This window comes from Pyrus communis, chromosome 10 (assembly GCF_041283825.1).
Source record: "Pyrus communis isolate YQ-2024b chromosome 10, ASM4128382v1, whole genome shotgun sequence".
Taxonomy (NCBI): domain Eukaryota; kingdom Viridiplantae; phylum Streptophyta; class Magnoliopsida; order Rosales; family Rosaceae; genus Pyrus; species Pyrus communis.
In genome coordinates, this window is record NC_142574.1 from 26,248,273 (window position 1) to 26,272,268 (window position 23,996).

Here is a 23,996-nt window from a genome sequence, read left to right on the forward strand (position 1 = left end):
TATTAAAATAATATCTTTCTCTTTCTCAAACCGAACCTAAAATAGTATTTATTGCCTAAAGTTAAGGCGATTAATTTATATTCTCAAATTTTATTCATCTCTCCCACGCAACTCCACTCCATAAGAAGCTAAGCTTATATATATGCAACTAGGTTATCTTCACAAAACTATATGAATATATAAAACTCGTATGACGAAGGCGGCATAAGAATTATTCCAAACAACCAGCAAAACCAAAGCGTTTTAGTTGAAGCCTTGTATAAGAGGTGATGAACCAAAATTATAAACTTTTCATTGTCTAAAGGTGCTTCCAGTCACCAACCCCTAAACCCTAATATTCTGTCGAGGGGAGGATACCGGGAGTGTAATTTGCACGGTGACACCAACAACCTTCATCTTTGATCATCCCTTATTTCTCTTTTACTAACAAAAAGTGAAAATTAAAACTTATAACGGGTCTTAAGGTTTTTAAGAACTTCGAAATGACGAAACGTGAGACAATTGAAATTTGAGTCAAGGGTAAGAACCTGCAACAAGAACCACAGATATCCAAATCGCAACCACCAAGGAAAAGAAGCCAGTGGAAAATCCCACAAGCAACAGCACCGAGAATGGTGGACAAGTGGACGGTAGTGTAGGGATGACAACGGTTCGGTTTTGGAACGGAAATGTTATATCCATCCCCATAACCACGAAAATTAACCATATTCATAACCGCAAATGAACTATCGAGGATTATCCATAATCATATCCATCAGGTAACGAATTTTCAATCGGTTATCGGTTATATCCAATATATATATATTTATCCAATTGACACATTATAAATTTTAGTAGATACTAGTTCCGTCATTAAATAGCAACATCCAAATACGAAAAACTAACAATATATTTGAAATTGTTCATGATAACATGGATCAATTTTTTGACGTGAGACTCTTGAAGATTGATGAATCTGATAAACTTGTAATATTTGATAATTGATATATAAATAATTTAATGAATCAATTTGGTTGAGTATACAATAAGAGTATTGAATTGATGAGGTTGTTGGTATGTCTCATGCATGATGTTTGATGCATAATAAAGATGGTATAAGGTTTGATACATGCATAATAAATTAGTATAAGGAGAGTTCGATAAATTGAATAAAATTATATTATATATCAAATATATACATATATATATTTATATATATTCGGGTTGGATTTGGGGATGGATACGGATTGAGGACCCTATAACTATATCCAAAACCATAATCGAATAAAGTTAATGGTTTTTCCCCATATCCATACCATTCCCGAATTTACATATTCAAATCCAATCCATTCAAGCGGTTATCTACGGTTATCGAATTTAATAGATAGAATTGCCATCCCTATCCCTGAGCTGGAACTCTAAGCACCATCCGATTAACCCACAAAAAGTGGAAAGGGGAAGCAAGTACAGATCTGGAAATTTGTGGGAGTGAAGGAAGATAGAGCCAAATGGAATAGACAGAAGATGGATTTATTAGAACCATGTAGGTGAAAAAATAGTAAGAAGAAGATGAAGGGGAAGGTCGGAATTTGGGGCTTACCGATCGAAGGCTTAAGGGGATGGGATGGCAGTGAAAAAGTAACAGGAAAACAGGGGAAGCACAGATAAAAAGAGAAATGAAGAAAAGAAATAAACAAAGAAAAAGGGGTTGCCGCCGACCCTGACCACTGCTAGGGCCGGCGACCAAGCGATTCGTTGGAATTTTTACCACTCACAACCCAGTGAGAAGACCTCTCACGCGGATAGAAAAACTCTCACCTTTCGGGAGAGAGAAGCGTTTTTTTGACTTCCTAACTTCAATTTAACTTTTTTTTACTTCCTAACTTCAATTTAACTTTTCTATCAAAACCCATATAGGAGGATGGTGCGTCTTGTGTCTTTGGAACTTAGTTGAACTCTTAAAAGGCCTATAGGGCAAACTGTTGCACCGGCTCCTGCCATTGTCAGGGGAAGAGAGTGAGCTAGATGAATTTGAACCATGGTAAATCCAACCATGAAGAGAGAGCTTTCATCAAAAGCCATATTATATAGGGGTGTGTTATCTATGCACATTTTTTTACTTCTCACACATCTTTTTAATTTCCGATTGTCGAGTCAGATGAATTGAAGAAAATCAAATAATAGAAATTAACACAGAGTGTGAGATAAGTAAAAATAGGTACGTGGATAGCACACCTTTTTTATAAATACGGTGGTGTAGAATTTTCAAAAAGACGGGTCAAATGGCCATTTCCAACAACATCTATATGGTACCCAATTTCGTAATTACCACCTGCACAATTCGTCATGTGTGAGATTTTATCACAAAATATCTTGGTATTAGTTGGAGTGGGGTTGAGATATTTAAACTTTTCTTTTCACAGAATTTTGGTCGATGTGGATATTTCAACAGGTGGTGTTGCTATAAGATCCCACATTGACTAACAAAAAAAGGGTGGTGTGCTTTATATGTACATGCTCACCTCTATATAGCACGAGGCATGGATAATCCACTGGGAAGTTCTCGTATGAGTTTCTAGAAACAAAACTGTGAGGGTGTGGTCGAGACCCAAAGCAGACAATATCGTGCTACGGTGGAGTCGAGCCTGGGATTTAACAACTGCTATTCACACATCTCTTTTTATTTTCCCACATACCTACAATTGAGATGTTCAGTGAAAAGTAAAAATGAATGTGTGGATCGAGCCTGGGATTTAACAACTGCTATTCACACATCTCTTTTTATTTCCCACATACCTACAATTGAGATGTTCAGTGAAAAGTAAAAATGAATGTGTAGATAGCATCCTATAAAATAATTTAAGGGTGACAAATAATGTAGTGTAATTTCAAATCTAACTGCTCTAAACAAAAAGTTGCATTGGGGTTTTTGTATTCATTATTTTATGTATTTTCTGACTAAAAATTCGATTATCATGAGTTTTTTTTTTTTAATTTTGTTTTCGTCAAATTTTGCTTCTTTAATTTTGACTTTTTACTGATTGCTTGTGCATGTCATATGAAGCGAAAACTGATTTAACGGACTAATAAGCATGCGATTCATCAAGAGCCTAGAAACCCTGAGCAGCAGATCACATGGATGGATGTGAACCAACTCTCTCCCACAGAACCATCATCATGAGAAGCTTGGACATGAGTGCAGCTATCTGACTAGTAATTAATCAACTTTTTGAAGCCTACTGAAAAAAATGAAAAAAAAAAAGAAAAAAAAAAAAGAAATTGAAGGAGCATATTTAATTCATGAACCTGGTTTTTTTGACTGATTTTTTTTTTAACAAATTTAATATTGAAAAAAGGGAAATTTTGATTCCGGTGTCTAATCAACCAATTGTTATAATTAAACCTTATTTGTTTAAATAATTTGATCAAATTTAAATAATATTCGTTTAAACCATGATATTATTTAATATATTTAACTCCTACATTTATGCATACAATATCCCACAAATTATAAAATTTAAACAAATTTAAATAATATTTTTACAATATAACAATTACTTAAATATCAATAATATAGTAATATTATGCTTCACATAGTTGTAGAAAAAAAGATAATGTACCCATGTAACTATTGATATATTTTAAGAAATAACTATTAACATATTTAAAATATAAAATAAATACGTATAATCAGCATGGGGACATTCATAAAAAAAATATGGATACAAATTAAATAAAAAATATGGGTAGATATCACAATTCAAAATTATGGGTACAAATTAAAACTAAAAAGAATATTGGGACAAATTTAAAAAACGGATACAAATTATAAATAGAAACATATGAAAAAAAAAATACTAAAAAGATATATTTGGAAATGATTAATAAGTTTTTCATTTTTAAAATTAACAAATGATGACTTGTAAATAATTTTAATATTCAAACAATGACATGGAGGTTAGTCAAGGGACTTTGATCAAAAATGAAAAAGAAATAAGGTTTCAATTAATGAGAAGAAAAATAAGGGATCAGAACCTAATTTATCCTTAATAAACCCTAATCATTATGCTCTAGTTTTGGTTTAGAACGTCTCTAAACGACTGACTAGCTAGCTAGCTAGCTCAAGGAAGAAACCCTAATTATATACTTGAATTTTGGAAAGAAAGAACATCTACAAATGGATATTTGTTTTCCTTAGATTGCTTGAAGGTATATGCGTTTTAGTTAATCTTGCTTTCCCAAAAAGAAGGTAAAGTAAAAGTTAAAAAAAGCTTCATGAAATTTTGGGCAAGTCGAAGTGCCAAACCAAACTTGAAACTAATGAGGAATCGAGACCAAACTAGCTAGCTAGCTAAAGGAAGAAACATTGACAGGCTAGAAAAAAGAGGGGAGAGAGAGAGAGGTACTGTACTGACCTGCTGGGTTGCTTGAAGGGAAAACACAATCTCCAAATATGAGGAGTTTGCCTTTTTCTGTATATGGAAGTTTCTTGAGGGAGGAAATAAATTTCCAAATCTGAGCGACCCTACTTTTTCCATTTTTGAAGCATAAATTCTCAGACAAATGATAACACTAAATAGATTGACGCAAACAAGACACGGTGATTGTCCTGACTCAGATTTGCTTCTCTAACAATACCAAACAAAAGCCAAATGGCCTACGGAAAGAGAATATGATGACTCAAAGAAAGGAGAAAGGAGAAGGGAGAGTAGTCAGAAGGAGCAGATTACACAGCTTCTTTACAGAAAGTGAAATATTATATATAATTATTATATTATAATTTGAAGCAAGTTTGTGAAGCTGCTCAACCGCCTTCGAATAGGAGGAGGGTTCTCTTCCTTTTATTCTTATTTTATTCTCTTCTTTCTTCTTACATATTATTTTTATAGAAAAATTAATATAAGATACGTATTTAAATTGTAACCATTCATATAGAAAAAGAGTCAAAAGAAAGAGAGATTAAAAAGGAAGAAAATCTTTTATTCGAATAAAGTTTTTCGTTGTTCACGCCATTTGTCCAACTACTGCAACAAAGCCCTTCAATCAATGGGATTGGATTGGACATATGACCCGACAAAGTCTTTGCGTCGTACACACCACCTGCGTTTAGGGTTGCAGGATGTCTTTTTCAACCAAGTACCAAGCACAGGAAAAGACTTGGCTGCAGATCCTGCTTACCTCCGATTCCGATTGAATACTTGTTCAATTTTTGATTAAAAAAATCAAAATTTAGACATGTATACTGTTACAATTGGGTGTAAGCAGCACCTGCTGTTGAATGCTGTTGAATTTTCAACAGTCAAGTCCAATTTCCAAGTAAAACAGTAGTGATAATACCAACTTATCCAAATAATATTAAAATAATTACTCTATTTGCTTCCTTAAAATAACAACTTATACAAATGTTGTTAATTAAGTTTCTCGTTTTACTAACATATATGTTAGTTGTTGAGATTTAAAAGAGATACATGTGAAATTTATAGGACATGTTAGTGTTGAATTTGAGTTTTGTCACATTGTCGGAGATGTAAGGTTCGAGTTCAGTATCAGATGGTTGAGGTTTAATGACTATGTCTAAATATGTGTCTTGAGAATAAAGTTCAATATGAGCTAAATTCTATGTTCAAATTAATATCTTAAATTAGAGAAAAACTTGCATGAACCTATATCACTTGTTCTAACATTTCTTATCATGTGATATGAGGATCTACATGTGTGTTTACTCGAGTCTAACTAGGGTCCTAGACTCCTATATTGTAGCTAGGTTCAAGGCCTATGTTTGAGGAAGGGGTGAACTACAGCACATCAGCACATGGGTGGATTGGAGCATGAAGTTCATGGTGCGAGTTTACGCTGATGATCACAGGTCAACTAGGGTTTGAGCTGTGTTTGAAGGTTTAGGTTGGGCCATGGGGTCTGAGTCTCTGGTATGGGTAAAGTTTTCATCTGTGCAAAGGAGGATCAAGAACTTAAATTTCATGAAATAAAGTTGCTGAATATGATATTTAATATGAGACTTTAAGACACTATAAAAAATTATCATTTGCTTGACGAATAACGATTCGTCGGACAAAAATGGTCAACGTTTTGGTTTTTACAGAGACTTTGGCTAAACGAATAGAGTCCACGGGCAAAGTTATAGTCATCAGATAACTTTACCTATGAAATTTTGTCAAGCAAAATTAGAGGTGACGAAATGGTATTTTGCCCGAGAAATTTTTTTCATTTAAAGGTTTTTTTTCTTTTGTTTTTTTTTTGTTTTTTTTTTTTTTTGTGAGATTACATCTTAGACTAAAAATTATGAAATTCTAAATTCACAAATTTCATGAACCTAGGTGATATACTTTTTCCAACACGATTGAATGCTCTTCTAAGTCCCTTCTCTTTCCCTCAAGATGACACTTGACTACAAGGAGAAAAACACCAGATAGTATACACGTGTTTCTTTTTAAAGGTTTATCCAACCGCTTATTGCTACGCATACAAATCAGTCTTCACGGTGCATGCTTGTCCGCTCGTTTCAGACTTCAGAGGCTTCCAACTCGTGGAAAGTTGAATTGGTTGCATTCACTTTGATGAGTTCGTACTTGTACTGTGAACAATGATCGGTTTTAATGCTAGGATCCAACTTCTGTTGCCTCCAACTGTTCCTCTCTCCCTCCCTCTCTCTTCTCTCTCTCTCTCTCTATCTCTCTCTCTCTCTCAATAGTTACACGTCTTAGCAACCTCGGCCTTGACAAAACAACACCAACTTGACTGATGCATCCATCAGAATCACTGCGCTCAGGAAAAAGGTAATATAAAAGAAACCAATACGCAAAAGCGAACATTAAAGAGACCATCCGAAACAAACCAAAGCCCCTTGAGCTATTTTGGGCGCCATATTTTTAACACGCAAATGAGTTTCACACACTATTTTTTCCCTTTGATCATACAGATATCTGTTTAATTCTTATTTGTAAGTCGACTAAAACAAAAGAAAATCGGAGGACAAAAATAATGAGTTTCAGAAAAAGGAAAAATATGCAGAAATCAGTTTACTATTAAAAAATTCACCTCTCCAAAATTTTCTTCTATATATGTAGTGAAGTTTCAGCTCCATTCTCCTAGCCTTCAAACCCTTCATTCCAATCCCATGAAAGTTAACAGCAAACCATCCTTCAGGTGACTGCCTTCACTTGCCTCTCTTGCAGTTCTTTCTTCTTCACCCAATAGAAACCCATGCCTTTTCTAAAACCCACCTGAGAGATTTTCCATTTTTATGTTCACATCTTTCAAAACAAAATTCCTACTTTTCAACTTGTGAAAAAAAAAGCAAGCTTGCATGTAAGCACTTATTTCCCAAATTGGCTTACTCTTCAATTCCCTCCAATTTCTTTGCTTGCATTCCACTGAACAAGAACTAAAATTTAGAGGCATATTTTACTTATAAGCCCTTGTCATCCAACACATAAAAAAATGGAAGCTTTTCATCCTTCTCTCACCTTTCCCTTCTCCTACACCTTCAACACCACTACTAGTGCACTTGGTGGTGGCATTGCTGAAAATATCGCCACATCATGTCCTAATCCATGGATGGATGCTAGGATATGGTGCAAGCTCCCCCATCGGCTCCTCGACCGTGTCATCGCCTTTCTTCCACCGCCTGCCTTTTTTCGCGCTCGATGTGTTTGCAAGAGGTGGTATGCTCTCTTGTTCTCCGACACCTTTCTTCAGCTCTACCTCGAAGTATCTCAGCGCCGCCATTGGTTCTTGTTCTTCAAGAACAAGAGCCTCAGGGGAAGCTACATATACAGGAACAAAAACATTGGAGGAAGCAACGGTGACAGCAACACGGGTGGTACTAATTGTGATGGTTATCTTTTTGATCCTTATGAACTTTCATGGTATCGCCTTTCGTTCGCTCTACTTCCCTCCGGCTTCTCCCCAACTTCGTCTTCCGGCGGTTTAATCTGTTGGGTTTCGGATGAGGCTGGCCCGAAAACTCTCATTCTATGCAACCCAATTGTTGGTTCTATGTCTCCATTGCCTCCAACTCTAAGACCAAGGCTCTTGCCTTCCATAGGGTTGAGTGTCAACCCTACATCCATTGACGTAACTGTTGCTGGAGACGACTTGATCTCTCCATACGCTGTGAAAAACTTGACTGCCGAGAGCTTCCATATCGACGCAGGCGGGTTTTTTTCGCTGTGGGGAATCAATTCTTCCCTCCCAAAACTCTGCAATTTCGAATCAGGTCAAATGGTTAATGTTCGAGGAAGATTCTACTGCATGAACTACGGTCCTTACAGTGTCTTAGCCTATGATGTGGCAGCAAACAATTGTTGGACGATTGAGGCCCCCATGAGAAGGGCCCTGAGATCTCCAACCTTGATGGAGAGCAGTGGGAAGCTGCTTTTAGTCTCTGCAGTTGAGAAGAGCAAGCTCAACGTGCCGAAAAGCTTGAGGATTTGGGGGTTGCAGGCTTGTGGAACAACTTGGGTTGAGATGGAGAGGATGCCACAGCAGCTCTATGTGCAATTTGATGACCTGGAAAATGGGAATGGATACCGTTGTGTTGGACATGGAGAGTTCATCACCATCATGATTCTGGGTTCCGACAAGGCGTTGCTGTTCGATATGTCCAGGAAGAGGTGGCAGTGGATTCCTCCGTGCCCTTACGTTCATGCTGGGGTTGATGGGGACTTGCATGGCTTTGCTTATGAACCCCGGCTCGCTACGCCGGTCACCGGGCTGCTTGATCAGCTCACTACAATTCCTTTTCAGGCTTTCAGTGCTTAGGAAGGTTCAAATTGCAATGTGATCCAAATACATAGCCGTAGGAAAGTGGCATTGAGGTCGGTGTTAGTAGGTTTAACCCAATCTACTGAGGAGCTACTTGTTATATTTGAAGTAATCTGCTGTGTGCTTTGTCGTTCTCTTCTACCTGGTGTATGAAACAGGAGATAGTTTGCATAACTATTGTGATAAATGTAATAATATTTCCTGGAATTAACTACAAGATTGAAAACGGCTAAACCACCCATTGGACCGATTATAATAACGTACCATTTCTGAAGGTCGAAGCTAAGACCTCCCGCTTAAAAATAAAGAGGAATACCAATTTTAGGTAAAGGGGAATGTTTCAAAGCTTCTCTTCCCTGCTTAGGGTTACCACTAGGATGACGCTTGTGCCGTTTCCGAGATCTATCATATTTCTCCATTCTTAAGCTGCTGTTTCAACTGTTAATCAAATTGATCGACAAGATTTCGATTGATGAAACGAATGATTAGTTGACAACAAAAACTGCCAGCCAGCCCTTACTACTAGGGAATGGGGACATATACGCGACGACTAAGACATTCACATGGAGATTATACGGTTCTCTTAACAACACATGACTTTGCATTACGCGGTTCAAATGAAAGTGAAACAATGCCATGAGTCCAGGACGGAGACTCCATTTCCATACAAACAAGCATGAAGCGTGCGGAGCATACAAATCAATTCCTGTACTCCTTTAACACATGTTGAATTTTACAGTTCCACAAGCAAAGTAACATTCATAAATGGCTTCTTATCAATTGCAGATACGAGGATTTCGAACAGTATAATGTAAAAGGTACAAGTTCAAATTAAAATCAAATGAAAGAACGTAGCTTAAGCTTTCTTATGTTCCTATGTTCGTACATAAGCACATATTTAAGGGAAGAAAAAAAACAAAAAAACAAAGGGTTAGTATATGATGAAAAGATCAAGAGACTTGCTATTGTATATTCTCAAAAATTTCGGGACTAATGTGTTTGCCTGCCAAGTTGGGGTCTTCCAGTTATTCGTCACCCGCCTTCATCCCCAAACTAAAGCTGACAAAGTTTCTGCCACTCAAAGCTACAACACTAGATGGCCTTCATAAAGTTGATGAAACTTCCTTTATATACACTTCAAAATAGGGTGGATCAAAGGGTTGCAATTTTTGATATTCAACTCTATTCATTAAACTTGTCGTTAAGTCTGACCTTACAAATAAGGTGCGCTTCCATCTCCTGATGGATCGTATCCCTTCTTGACATTCAACTCGATTTTCCAATGTATCATTTAAGTCTAACCTGGAGAATGAGATGGACATCCCTCTTGAAGATGGACCGTAGCTCCTCATTAGCTTCCATGCCAATTCTCCTGTTTCAGAAGCATGTATTTCAATTCAAATTGGCTCATGTTGAAAGCAAAAGCAGTGATTCCAATATGCTAGGACTTCAGTATTTACCCTATTTTATTGCCCTTCTTTCCTACAAGAATCTTGCGTTGACTTAATTTGTTCGTGATAAGATGTTGTTCAATCCGAAGAGAGCCATCTCGCAACTCCTTCCAGTCCATCAACCGATGTTCAATAGTGTATGGGATTTCCTAAACAAGCAGAAATTGCCATTACTGAAGATCCTCCAATTGCTTATAAATTCAGACCTTGGGAATGAAAATATAATCAGATACAAACGATAGCCTCAAAGTACTTCGAAACTGAAGATATACCTGATGCACATGGTCTAACAACCTTTCTCGGACAACTTCTAATGATATATTCTTCATAACTTCCTCAGTCATGATGAATGGATCTTCATCCCAAGACCGTTTAATGGCCTAAACATAAAAAACCACCGAAGAACTGAGATGTGGGATATAGTGGACACCAGTAAAATTAGCTAGAAAGATGAGCAGATACATGTAAACCAGGCATATCTTGAAAACTCTTTCCAACCGAAACATAAATCTAAAGAAGGCCTTTGTAATAGAATATTTTTGACAGGTAAATGTCACAGGAAATGATGACAATGAAGGCAATACTAAAATGCTCACATGCCTGATCCATCAAATATTGAGTAAGATCTTTCACTCCAGAGCCCTTCAGACCAGAAATCATGAAACGCCTACAAGGTTAAAGAAAGAAATAGATCGTCAGATATACTTTTAAGAACCCTGGCGAAAAGAGAAAACACACCATCTTTGATTTTGTAAAAGGAAACACACCTTTCATAACCAGGAAGATCTTTGAATTCCTCAGCAACCTTTAACAAGTCTTTCTTCTTCTCAACTAAATCAACCTTGTTCATACATAAAATTCGCTTTTGTACTGGGTGTGGTAGTGCTCCCATACGCTTGATCAATCCTATAACCCTTACATCAGGCCTATATAGATGGAAATACAAAGAACCGGGTGATTAGGGACAAAACACTGATGAAATTTAGAAAAAAAGGGGGAGGGGTGGCATTTAGCTAGCCGAACAACAAATTGTTAATAAACTTGAGTGGCTGAAATAATGCAGGGAATGAGGATAATGGCTGAAATAAAAAAAAAATGCACTATTATCAAAAGCGATAAACATTTGCCCAAATGGAATACGCCTGCCATATATATCTAGCTCTGATGCCTATGTTTGTTTCATGCATATTTAGAACCATAACACTTGTGAGCTATTGTAAAATATGACCATCTAATAGCTTGCTAGGATAGGTTTCCTTAGAGTCAACCATGGGATTACTTCAACAAAAAAAAAATAATAATAAAGTTACAGGGTATCATATGGAATAAATCACTAACCTGGTAAGATGCCTATGGACGTCAAATATAACTATGAGCACATCATATAAAGTAACTGAACTCCAAGCACTTTCTACGCGAACCTTGAAATCCTTGTAAGGACATCCCTTGTTGCTTAATGTAAGACCTGGAGTATCAAAGAAACACTGCATAGGCACACACGAAGACAGTCAATAAATGGCTCAAAACGTGGACAAACAACTGCAAGATATGTCATACGCCACAATTTCTGTGCTCCAGTCTGTGAGGAGAAAACATAATAATAACATGTCTACACATCACTAGATGAAAGTAATCGACTAGAATAATATGCAAGGACAACCCATCACCATTACCTTTCCTGTATTAAACACACTCATCACTATATGAAAGTAAGTGTCGCAAGCTCATCACATTTTTTTTTGTACCATAAATTCATAAACAAAGAACTAGGTTAAAGAAATGAATTGCATATTGTAATTCAAATGATTGTGAATAATTTTCTGAGCTCATTAGGACATAATATAACTTAATCAAAGCATTCCCAGTCCAGAAAACCTGGTTGATTATAAGCTAAAAACAAGAAACATACAATTTGTGTGTCTCCTTTTGTCATAACTCCTAATACTTCATGAGTTGTGGTGTTTGTCTTCCGTGAAACAGCGGAAACCTTCGTCCCAACCTATAAGAAATGCAGAAACATGTGATAAATCTGCACAATCTGTCACCAGAAAGGTTCTGGTTACAACAAAAGCCAGTAAAAAGTATACAATCCTCTGATATGGTAAATTTTTTTATTTTTTTTTAAATATTACCACAAAACATTTGTATCCTACAAATTACATAGTTTACGAACAAAGTATAATCTCCCAAGCCAGTAAATATCTCAAATAGAGGAATTTCAAAGCTTCATCATGTGTTTCCCTCCAAAGAAATTTTTGTTGGGACAACTTCGGACATATTAAGAAGCTCAAGCCTACTTTGGCCTTAAGAACTATTTGATATCCATCTGAGAAAAGTGCAGTGACCATGAAACAGCTATTGATATCGCTTTCAGACAAATTAGGCAGATTGTACCATATCCATGGTGAATATAACATAATACTGAGCAACACAGACGAACCCTAGTTGCCATACAATATTAAACCATGACCAGTTAGGCAAATGAAAGAATCCACAACACCAAATTCACCCAGACCCTTGTCCAACGAAACAATCAAAGGCCTCCAACACTTCATTATACTCATCCTAAGGACCTGCTTATACCCTACTGAAAACCCCATCACAAAATCATCTTCTTCTTTTCCGGAAATGAATCGCCAAATCATCAAACAAACTGTTAATCAACTGAAAAACTACTTAGCAGTTCAAACCAAATCATAAACCACAGTAACACAGTCATTTAATATCATCATTAACTAAACCAACACCATATCCAACAATTAATTAAACCTCCCTCACCCGCCCCCCCCCCTTTTTTCTTCCTCTCTTCTAAATTAACCACATTTAAATCGTAAAATCCAAAATAACAAACCATATAATTAGTCAGAGCAGACTTTCCGGCATTCGGAGCACCAATTATCCCTACAGACAGCGCCTTTTGGTCCTCCTCCTTCACCATTTCCTTCTCATCCCCTGATTCCTCATCATCTGCGCGCTCCAATGCCGCCTCGAGAAGCACCTTAGCGAGCACTCTACTCTTTTGCTCCTCCTCTTCCTCCAAACGCTTCAATTTCTCCTTCTGGGTGTCCACCCCAATCAATTTATTAGCTTTTGATCTGTACTTGTTGTCCCAAGTCGGTTTCTGAGGAGGTTTGTGTTTGGAATCCGAACCAACGGATGGAATGGCGTAATGGGTACTGTCAAAAACCGAGTCTGAACCATTTTCGGGGTCTGAGAAAGATGGGTTGTGACCGGAGTCGTCCTGTTGCGGCTGAGCTGCGTAGAACCGGTGGAACAAGGAGGCTGGGTTTAATGGGGTTTTGCTCGGTTTTGAAGAGAGGGTTCTCAGAACTCTCAGAGCTTTCATCTCAGCAGCTAGATACCAAGCATCGAGAGAGGGAGACAGAGATTGACTTTGTGTGCGGGCGGGCTGTTGGGGTTTTAGGGGTTTAGGCTTGAGGGTTCGTCTTGTCACTCTGTAGTGCCACGAGCAAGTGTTTATATTTTTATTATTTTTAATTTCTATGGTCGATTTTTTTTTTTTTTGTTCATTTCTTTCTCTTTTTTAGACCATCTTCAATGGTTGGGCTAAAAGTCAAATATTTTAACCTAGAAAATTTAGCTTTTAACCCAGAAACAGCTTTTCTACTCCATCCGTTCTAGCCTAAAATTTTAGCCCGATATTATTAAAGAATGAACTTAGGCTATTTTTTTTTTGTTAAATTAAATTTTTTAAAAAAAAAATAAATATGTAGACTATCGTAAATTAATTTTATGAACATTTTAATCTAAAAAAATTTAAATTCAGATAAATATTGGATAGAGTCCACTCTGATTTCTGGGCTAAATTTTGAGAGGAATTTGACCTTGGTTTAGCATTTAGCCCAAATTTTCTCCTTAGGTTGGAGTGGGTTTGGGGAGAAATTTTGAGGGGTAATTTAGATTTTAGCGCACCATTGGAGTTAGTCTTATAGTTAAGTCTTTTTTTTATTTATTAAAAGGATCAGTTGGTGGTTTTGTTTTGGCAGTATTACAACTACTTTAAAATCCAAGGCCCCAGGTGTTCTTCTGCTATGACGAGATGGATTTTAGTATGGCGGGAACATAACTTGATCCACTAAATATCATAATACAAGTAGTTGAAAATATATATATATTTTTTTCAAATATCCAATTACTTGTACTATAACGGTTGATCTACCAGACTATAATTTCTCCTTGGATGATGCAGCCAAAAATATAATGGCATTAGAAAGTCATAGCTAAAAGTTCAAAAGTCCTATAATAACATCATCATTCATAAATAATACCAACCAAGTTACTAACCACATTTGAAATATTAAGTCAACTGAAGAATATTGTCGATGAACAAAATGGAATCCTTTAAATATCCCTAATCCTAAAAAGTCTGCAACAAAATCTATGGGGAGTATGAAAAAGAATATGAAAGTTACATTATAACTTGACATTTTTGCTCTTCTACTTAACGTTCTTGCAAAGAATACAACACGAATCTATGACTGGTTAGTCCTGTAAACCGCCCTTCACTTCGAATAAACTCTGCAGGACATGGAGCGTGCATCGGCATGAGATTCCCAGGTCCATACGCCAGCATGAGATTCCAAAGGCGCAAACACTGTCATCGTCGTCCCATTGCTGCTATTTGATCTAAAATGCCATTCGACCAGCAAGCCTGCCCTCCATAATCCTTCTGTCTATGGCTGCATCAATTGAACTCATCTGAAAAAGAAAACCGCAATGAGATCATCAGAGAGGGACCGTGTACATGATTCACTTGGTTAAGCCAGCTTAAATGGATTGGTCCTATGATCTAACCGACGAGATACAAAACTTTATGAAAGAATCTGACCTGGCCAAGTCTGGTTTCACTGTTCAATGATAAAATAATGTTGCTACAATTAACAAAAAATTTGTTGATCTTGACATTGTTTCACTCGAACCCCCACACCGCAAAAGAAAGCTTGGGGAGAGTGAACAATGGATAAATGTAAATTTTAAATGAGCAAATATATACATTCCGTACTTAACTGAGTACGATGCTAGATAGGAGAATCCTTGAGCCCATAGAAGCAAGCTTGTCAAAATTGTAATCACTAACTAACAGCAAAATTATTGTAAATACCTACTTGAACCTTTTGATGCAGTTGCGTGGAAACCGGAGAATGGCAGTATAAACAAAACAGCATGCCCATCAACCAATTGGGTTGAAAAGCAGAAAGACAGACGATTAAAGGTTCACATGTTCTTTGTTAATTTGTTTCGTTTCAAAAGTAAAAGTTCAAATTCATACAGTAAATACCTCTCTAATCAGGAAACAATTGGTAAACAACCCAATCTGAAAAGCCTGAACATAAAGCCTACCTAGCTGGTTAGAGCAATGCAACTCCGTAAATTAAAGAGGTAGTATGACTTACCTGGCTAGTTTCATCATGCACCTGATACTTTGCCAATGACATTCTTCTTTCCTCCTGCAAATAAAATTAACCAATGTAACAAGTTAGCAACAACGAACAAGACTAGCAAAGTGGAAAAATAATCGTTTAGGAAAATTAAGAACAACTTACCATGGACATAGCCTCATCATCCCAAACTAGATACACCTCATTAGCAGCTGGCTGGGGAGCAGGAGCTTTGTTTGCAATTACAGGGGGTGGTCCAATTGATGGACCACCAGTGTTTGGACCAGATGAATAAGAGTGTGAATTAACACCTGTAGTAATTAAATGAAAAGGATATGTCAGATTCACAAGCCTTGCACATACGGAATCAACAATCCAAAGGCATCAACATGGAGAATTTAGCAATGTGGGAGGTATTCATTATTGCAGTGGGAAAATAAATAAGGCTTAGCATACCAGAACAATTACAAGAAGGAACATAAAAGATGCCTTTGCAATATTCAAACATTTAAGATAACAAAGCGAAAACTAGCCGTTGATAGCATATCCAAATTTGAAGTGACTAAAACAGAACTCTCTACAAGGATCTCAAAAAGCAACTTGAATGCTAAAGAACAAAAGAAAATCCGAGGCATCTACAACTTATTTTATCAGATATGAGGGATAAGTCGAAGTTAAAGCAAGAAGACAGCTCTGACACCATACTGCTATCATGAACGCAAACGAAAAAAACATATTTTTGAATTTTTCGAGACTTTAAACGAGTCGAACTCTTCCAATACTAAAATAATCTTCAGTTTTGAAAATTTCGAAATGCAGACAGTTTGAATTGCCTTTAAACGATAAAACAATTGTAGAAAAACGATAACTAAATGAGCAATTATGTAAATCAATAATAAGAAATCAAAACTGAGACACTTAGATAACTACTTGTTTGGAAAGTTTTAGCACCTTGATAAGCATCTGTTGAGCCTTTAACTTCAGCTGGAGAACTAAAGGGAACACTGGTTGAAAGCAAAGGAGGAGAAAAGGGAGAACTTTGTGTTGGTACATTATTTATACCAACAACAGGAAACAGGGGTTGTGATGCAGGAGCAGGAGGCATGGATGTAGTAAGCCCAGGAGGAGCTACATGTGGAGGCAGAGGTCCGGGGATTGTTGTTGATGGTAGAGGTGGCCTCCCATTCTGCACAGGGAACAATGGTTGCTGCACATAACCCAATGAGGAAGGAGGAGGTACTGAGACTGATGGAGGCTGTGGATACCATGGCTGGGGACGAGGTGGAACTTGCCAAGCATTCGGAGGCACTGGAACTGCAGAACTGTACCTGGAGTGAACAAAAACCAAAAGAAACAAACAGATAACTTGTTTATGTAAATGCTAATTATGTACTGCAGACAACATAATTTTAAAATTTCACAAAGCTGGTTAGAGAGGACATGCAAGAAACCTGACAGAACACATACATTGGCCGCATTGCACCCAAAGGTGGTTGGGGACGATATGCAATCCCCATCGAACCTGGCACCATACCACCAACAAACTGGGTTGTTGGGATGTCTACTTTAGCTACTTTTGATGGACCGTCTTCATCTGCATATAAATAGAGATAATTTGAAAATAAACTTAATATACATGATTAAAGCTATAACTTCAAAAGAAGCCATAAACTACTCAAAATGATAGGTATTGTACACTTTTTCTTGGTTTGATTTATCTTTAGCTTATAAATGAGATATCACTTTCAAATTTTATTGCACAGACAAGATAAAACCATGACAAAACATTTTATGCAGAATTCATATATGCACAGATTAGGACATCCGGATCCATGTGAATGTGTATTTGCAAAAGTACACATAAGCACAACTTGGTTCAACCAAGAACACATGAGAATTTGAAAAACTATTACATGGGCAAAATACAACCTACTTATATTGAATAAGTATTACATGGATACTGCTATGAACACTCTGATGGTATGTCTAATTCAATACAAACAAAGAAGTTCAATATCAATGAGTCCATCTATGCATAGTTGCATGTACCAGCACATCCAGGTCATAATTTAATGTGAGTCAAACCCAACGACATCATAAACCAGTTGAATTTGAGCATTAAAATAAAATAAAAATTCACACGTCATCAAATACCAATGATGTTAACATAACATTAAAATAAAATATCAAAAATTGTCTGGATAAACATCAATTACTTGTATGGATCCTTTACCTTCCTCTCCATAATGTGCAGCCAAGACGTGAGGTGGGATTCCTTGCATCCCATATATTTCAATATCCGTTGACTCCCTGTCAGCCTTTGCATTGGGAACTCTATAAAACAGAGGTTTAACAGTTTGAAAATCAGTAGAATGAAATTATGATAAGGAATTATTTGAGGCACAACTTATATATAGTCAACATTGTTTAACCCTACTGTATAATAGTTCATGAAAAAGATCCAGTGAGATAGTGTAACTACAAACAATTAGTAACTACAACCATCTATGACAAACTTATTATGTTCCAGTTAGAAAAATTGAACCATGGCTTTTGATTATGTTTTTTTCATATTAGAAAAATGGAAGACAGGTAACAGTTCAAGTAGAAATATATTGACAGTTACATTTTGGTCCTAACTCCTAATACAGTAGACAAAGTTTAAGTTTAACTTCATCATCAGCATATATTCATATCCATTACAGAATTACCTATGGTCATAAAAACCCTCTTAAACTTATACGGGTAAGAGTATAAAGCAATAGATTATCTTCCTGAGGTTTCATGGGCTCTCTTATTATCAAGCAGGCCCCATATGTATATGAGTTCAGATTACAGTATATCCCAACAAAAGGAAACCCAATTCATATTAACAGCCTCATTGTTTCCTGGATTCCCAATTGTACCAAAATTACAAGCACTCACAAAATATTCCCCAGTCCCATACTTTTGCGCTTGATCCACCTTCAAGCTACCAAAATTATAAACACCTACAACCCAACTTTGCTCGAAAATCTAAGAAACGGTCAGAGCCTATCAATTCCATTGATTATTAAGTTGCCCCTATGCAGCTAACAAAAAGCTAAAATCCCAAACTATCTTCAGCTAAAATGTTCTACAACTGCCGAGCCCGCATTACAAAATTCACACCCAAGTCCCAAATGTCCAAATTGTGCGATTTTTCGAAACCATGAATTTCTTTGAAGACCCAAATCTAATTATAACAAAACAAAAACGATAAATATCATAAATTTACACAGCAAAAAACAAAAACTGATCAATATCATATTCTAAAATAACAAATTCAGCGACGAAACAAAAAGAAAAAAAAAAATTAGGGTTTTTGACAATTGGGGGAAAAGGTATAGAAAGCCATACTTGGTGACGCTCTCTTTGTGGACCTGGAGGACGTGAATGGCCATGCCACCGGCGGTGGAGAGCTTCTTGTGGCAGACATGGCACTTAAAATGCTTGGCTTTCTGGTGCTGCACCAGTATCTTCTCATCGTCGAACTCTCTATCGCAGTAGTAGCACCACACCTTCGACGCCACTCTCTTCTTCTTCTTTCCCATATTTCCCTTCTTCCCCCTCTACCCTCCTTCTGCAACTCCTCTTCTTCCTCCTCTCCTCTGGTTCTTCTCCTCCTTGTCTTCCTCTCTCTCTCTCTCTCTCTGTGAGCCTTTGGTTTTGGTATTTGGGTTTTTGTTTTGGGGTTTTTTCTCCCTGTGATCTGTGATTTGTTGAATATCATGTATTTGTATTTATAGTTTATAAATTTTTATTTTTACCCAGTAAGTAATTGGCTAGGGCTTTTTCCAATTCGTTCTAGTAGATAAGAAATAAATATAAGGCTGGGCACATATTGGGTTTACCCGAGTTGAGGGCCAACTCACTTCTTGCCAGCTCACGTGATGCCATTAATTTACGTATTATGTCATATGACAACGTGATAGTCACACTCAAATTTACTGAAACACATGTTGTCTCGTGAGAATGTAATTCATCATTTTTCTTTCCTTTAGACGAAAAGTTTGTTACTTGATAAAGTTTAGACCGGATATTACTTAATCAAACCGCCATTGGCAATTGATCTTGTCTAATTATATTGCGATTTAATAACGCTCTTTCAAGAACATATACGACATGTTACTTACCAGGAATTGGTATTCATGGGTATCATTCTCATTCCCGACAATCTTGCATTTACTGACCCACGACATGCCCTTAAGGTGACTTTCCATCATCTTTTGCACATAAAACCCATCTCAGATTCTCGGTTAGTTCCATCCAAAATGTTTGACAATTGCCATGAGTTAAGAAAAAAAAAGGGTAATTGCACCATCATCCTCCAACACTAAGATTTAACTGAAAAATAAGGGGTGATGAGTACACCTACAGTTGCAAGTGAAATTACAACCAGAAAGAAACTTGTGATGACATCGTCTCAGGTTCAATAGCAGCCGGCAAAAACGAAAGTAAGCGTACATGTATATGGATTCTTAACCGGTATCTAGTCTGCAGACTGCAGCATTTAAATTTGAGTTCTTCGTTCTTCTTACAGTGGAAACGGGGAAACAGCATATCCTACTCTTCTTTCTTGGAGGATTGGGAAGAACTATCAGCGCCACCTTTTAACTTGCTTACACTAGCTTCGGCTTCAGCAAGAAATGCAGGATCAGGCTTGTGTTGGTCTGAAGGCTCTTTCATTGCCATATATATGTAAAATGCGATAACTACGTTGACAGATATAACAGCAAGGAATCCGCTCAACAATGTGAGTGAATAGGGAGACATGTCGCTTACACCTGCTTCAAATGAATAACAGCCTTGCTCAGAGAACCCAAAAGGAAACTGAGGCAAGAAAACAATTTAATCCTAGCTACAAAAATGTTGATCCAGTTATCATATACTTCTCCAACAAGGCAAGTCAGGAGATCAAGTCCTAAGATTGTTGATCACAGACATTCACTCACAAGATTGTGATAAGGGCATGCCTTCTCGGTAATTTTGTTATATGCACGCAAGGGATTACGTTTTCTCTTTTAAGTTTCCTACAGCAATAGTGCCTTAGACAAGATTACCCACTATTGGAAATATAAGTTCTAACAGTTGGCACTAGTTATACTTGACAATAGGATGCAATCTTCATATTATAAATCACATTCACTGTAGCCACTACGTAATTCGCAAAAACAATATAGATCCTAATGACAATTTTTTCATGGGAATTTAGACGTCATTAATTGGAATTTGGAAGCAAGATTTAGAAGACCTGATTGAGATAAAAATTTCGATTATCACGACACTAAGCGTGAGATGTACAAACTCTAAGGTGCTGTAGGAACTACAAAAAGGTCATGAGGACTTAAATACAAAATGCGAACTAGAAATGGTCTGCTTATGTAGAAAAAAATTGATAAGCATGCAAACATTATAAAAAAGAATATTTAGGTAGATAATTGGATAGTAATATAGCACAAAGAAAAAATACCCAGCATAACACTAGTGCAAGTTTTTTTTTGAATGACTCTATAAGGGACCTCAAATAAGATGCAGTACTTGACACAATAGACTTACCAGGAAGCAAATTATTGTTAAACGCATATAATATTGCAACGGGAATTATCCACATAAACATTGATGCAGTAACGAACTTTTGTATCACTCCTGCCATTGTTATCTCCAATCTACAGAAGAAAGGGGAAAACAATCAAAACCAACAGAACAACAAATCACAGAGAACAATAAGCCATAAGCAAACATTACAAAGGGAAAGCTGTACAAGACTATCAAGCCAGATATGCAACAATAGGCCATAATCATAGTTCATTGGCATCATTGCTAGCATTTAGCTTATGCAAGTGAATTTCGGGACAAATAACTGAAACCAGTTCCTATCTGTACCTAAACATTATTTTTAATGATCCTAAATTCATCGAATCGAAAGTTATATCAATTACCCGGAAAAGAAAGAATTACAAACATGAGTGATATACAAATTTGTTACAGACATGAGTGAAATACAAATTTGATCTGGATGTCTCTTTAGGATACTTCTATGCAGGGCATAACTGAAGTATTAACTACAAGATTTTTACTGGGATATGAGATACCACTTGAAAGCAATCTATATACAAATAAAGACCAAAACTTTTCAGTGCAATCAATCAAGAAGCAATCACCAGTGAACAAAGGCACCCAAATTTCAAAACTTTACAAGGTTTCTGAACAGGGTAACACAGTTTGAGATTGACCCAGAAAGATCTAAGCTCACACACATTTAATCGAACACTAGGTGTGCGCATACTCAATCGACAAAATAATGGAGCGAGAAAGAGCGTACCTAAGCGACAGCCTTGGATCGGGAGGTTGAAAGTAAACTAGAAACGATTTGACTTCCCAACGTTAGCTTGGCTGTTGTGCAAGCCGATCGATTCCGCTAGAGAAATTGCATATTCTGTGCGATATAAAACAGCTCTGAAGTGGGTGTTCGAACAATTCACTTCGGAAGCAAAACCTGTGTTTTGGATGCTGGAATTCAGAGGCAAAGCTTCAAAAACAAGAGGCAGCCTGCTGCGCTGGCTAGGTGCGCTACAATTATGAGCCGTTGAGATCTATCCTACGGTGAGTGTTTTAAACGAGCTCATGTGTAGAAACGGGTAAAATATCATGAGATCGTTTGAAACACCCAACTATGGTAAATAAGAAAACGGTTTTTTTTTTAATTTTTTTATTTTTTATTTGAAGTTTGAACGAAAAATTATATTTTAACTTTTTTTTTATACTATTCATTATACATTTATTTTTTTCTTTTCATTAAAACTTAAAAAAAATTTGGACTTTTTTTTTGGTTTTTTTGCTATGATTTGTCTTCAATTTCACTCTGTCTTTTGAAACAAAATTTGTGTCACTTTGTTTTTTAAAACTCAATTTTCGTCTATTTTGTCACATTCTGTCAAATTTTTAAGAAAACTCTAGTGTGCCCACCTACATGCTGACATGTTTGCCACATTAGCTTGTCAAAGCTTTGGTTCCACCTTATCTTCGATTCTTATTTCGTTGAACAATACCTGACTACTCAAAGATGAGTAGGAAATCCTACTTAAAATTTCTCAAAATTGTTCATTGTCAATTTATAGAACTTTGTGTTTATAATCAGAACCGTTCAAATTATAAATCACCCTATAAATATGACATATACAAAAAATGAATTAAAAATAAGGTCGTTTAGTCATCAAACTGTTTGAAAACAAATAAACAGTATTGGTAAAAGCATTACGAACCGTCTATGTATTTGCTACAATAGATAGACTAAACGACCTTAGTTTAAATTATTTTTTTGCATAGATGATATTTACAGTGTGATTTATAGTATGAATGATTCTGATCATAAGTGTGGAGCCAAAAATAATCAAGAGGCGACACGTGGATTTTTAGGTGAAGATGACAAAATTACCCTCTAGACACATCGGGTTTACTATACGCAAGCAGTGGAGAATCATCCATCAACCGAGTCAAGAGTGCCCAAAATAGGTAACAAGTTCAAATTTATCTCATCCATCTTTACTCCATATCCTCTACAAGGAAATCATTCCATAAACTTCAAAACCTTCCTTATAAATTAAATTAATTAGGCTAATTAATGGATTAATTCCTAATTAATCCATTAATCACCCAATTAATCACCATTACACCACCCAAAAAACATCAAAGGGTCGGCAACTCTCTTTTCCAAAGAAGGCCGGCCATGCTCTATAAATAGGACTCCATTTTCTTTGAAAGACTAGTTCCACACTCTTGCACAACTCTAAAAAACTCTCTAAACACTTTTCTCTCTAAATTCTAACTTTGGCATCAAAGGTTCTTCAGCCAAAGCCCCCCCCATTCATTGTGGGTGCGTGAGGCTCTTGGCCTTGACCTAAGGTGTTAATTGTTTTGTAGGTGCAATTTTGTCCAAGAAGAAGGAGGAAATTTGCATCCACAAATTAGTGCTTTCATTGAGAGTTGAAATTCACACTCGTAGAAGACTCTCGCATAAAAAGGTTTTTTCTCTATTTTCTAGTCCATTTGTATTTTTCTTACGTTCTTATTATTAGAATTTTTTATTTGAAAAGATTCTTTGATAAAACGAAAAAGAGAAATACAATGGCTAGAAATTTAGAAAACTCCATGAGTGAAAATTCCAATATTCAAGAAATGGGACCGCGGCGATCCACGAGACTAAATGTGATCCTAGGGGGAGTGACACCACCACCACAAGGTTCAACCATGGGAACCATCGCGGTGGCCACTCGCAACGAGGTCCATGACACCACTACCACGGGCCGAGCCGTGCCACCAAAGCAAGCCCAAGTTGTGCCATCCAAGGTTCATGGCACTAAGG

General features: G+C 36.7%; 4 protein-coding genes across 4 annotated transcripts; 1 reads left to right on the plus strand and 3 right to left on the minus strand.

Moving 5' to 3' along the window:
* Window positions 1–6,832: 6,832 nt before the first annotated feature.
* LOC137730305 (protein UNUSUAL FLORAL ORGANS) lies at window positions 6,833–8,989 on the plus strand. Its single transcript, XM_068469373.2, has one exon. The coding sequence runs from the start codon at window positions 7,438–7,440 to the stop codon at window positions 8,758–8,760; it is 1,323 nt and encodes a 440-aa protein (XP_068325474.2). The 5' UTR covers window positions 6,833–7,437; the 3' UTR covers window positions 8,761–8,989.
* A 532-nt stretch (window positions 8,990–9,521) lies between these two features.
* Window positions 9,522–13,680, minus strand: LOC137729872 (GTP-binding protein ERG). Its single transcript, XM_068468922.2, has 8 exons — window positions 13,066–13,680; window positions 12,124–12,213; window positions 11,553–11,698; window positions 10,982–11,140; window positions 10,815–10,881; window positions 10,487–10,594; window positions 10,224–10,363; window positions 9,522–10,135 (listed from the first exon to the last, which is right to left on the minus strand). The coding sequence occupies exons 1-8, from the start codon at window positions 13,558–13,560 to the stop codon at window positions 10,051–10,053; spliced, it is 1,290 nt and encodes a 429-aa protein (XP_068325023.2). The 5' UTR covers window positions 13,561–13,680; the 3' UTR covers window positions 9,522–10,050.
* A 793-nt stretch (window positions 13,681–14,473) lies between these two features.
* Window positions 14,474–19,697, minus strand: LOC137728047 (protein SUPPRESSOR OF FRI 4). The gene is made up of 7 exons (XM_068466925.2): window positions 18,992–19,697; window positions 17,847–17,947; window positions 17,081–17,207; window positions 16,565–16,941; window positions 15,779–15,924; window positions 15,629–15,682; window positions 14,474–14,933 (listed from the first exon to the last, which is right to left on the minus strand). Exons 1-7 carry the CDS (start codon window positions 19,183–19,185, stop codon window positions 14,862–14,864), a joined length of 1,071 nt encoding a protein of 356 aa, XP_068323026.2. The 5' UTR covers window positions 19,186–19,697; the 3' UTR covers window positions 14,474–14,861.
* Window positions 19,698–19,946: 249 nt separating this feature from the next.
* LOC137729622 (uncharacterized) lies at window positions 19,947–22,160 on the minus strand. The gene is made up of 3 exons (XM_068468602.2): window positions 21,957–22,160; window positions 21,191–21,300; window positions 19,947–20,418 (listed from the first exon to the last, which is right to left on the minus strand). Exons 2-3 carry the CDS (start codon window positions 21,285–21,287, stop codon window positions 20,198–20,200), a joined length of 318 nt encoding a protein of 105 aa, XP_068324703.1. The 5' UTR covers window positions 21,288–21,300; window positions 21,957–22,160; the 3' UTR covers window positions 19,947–20,197.
* Window positions 22,161–23,996: the final 1,836 nt, after the last annotated feature.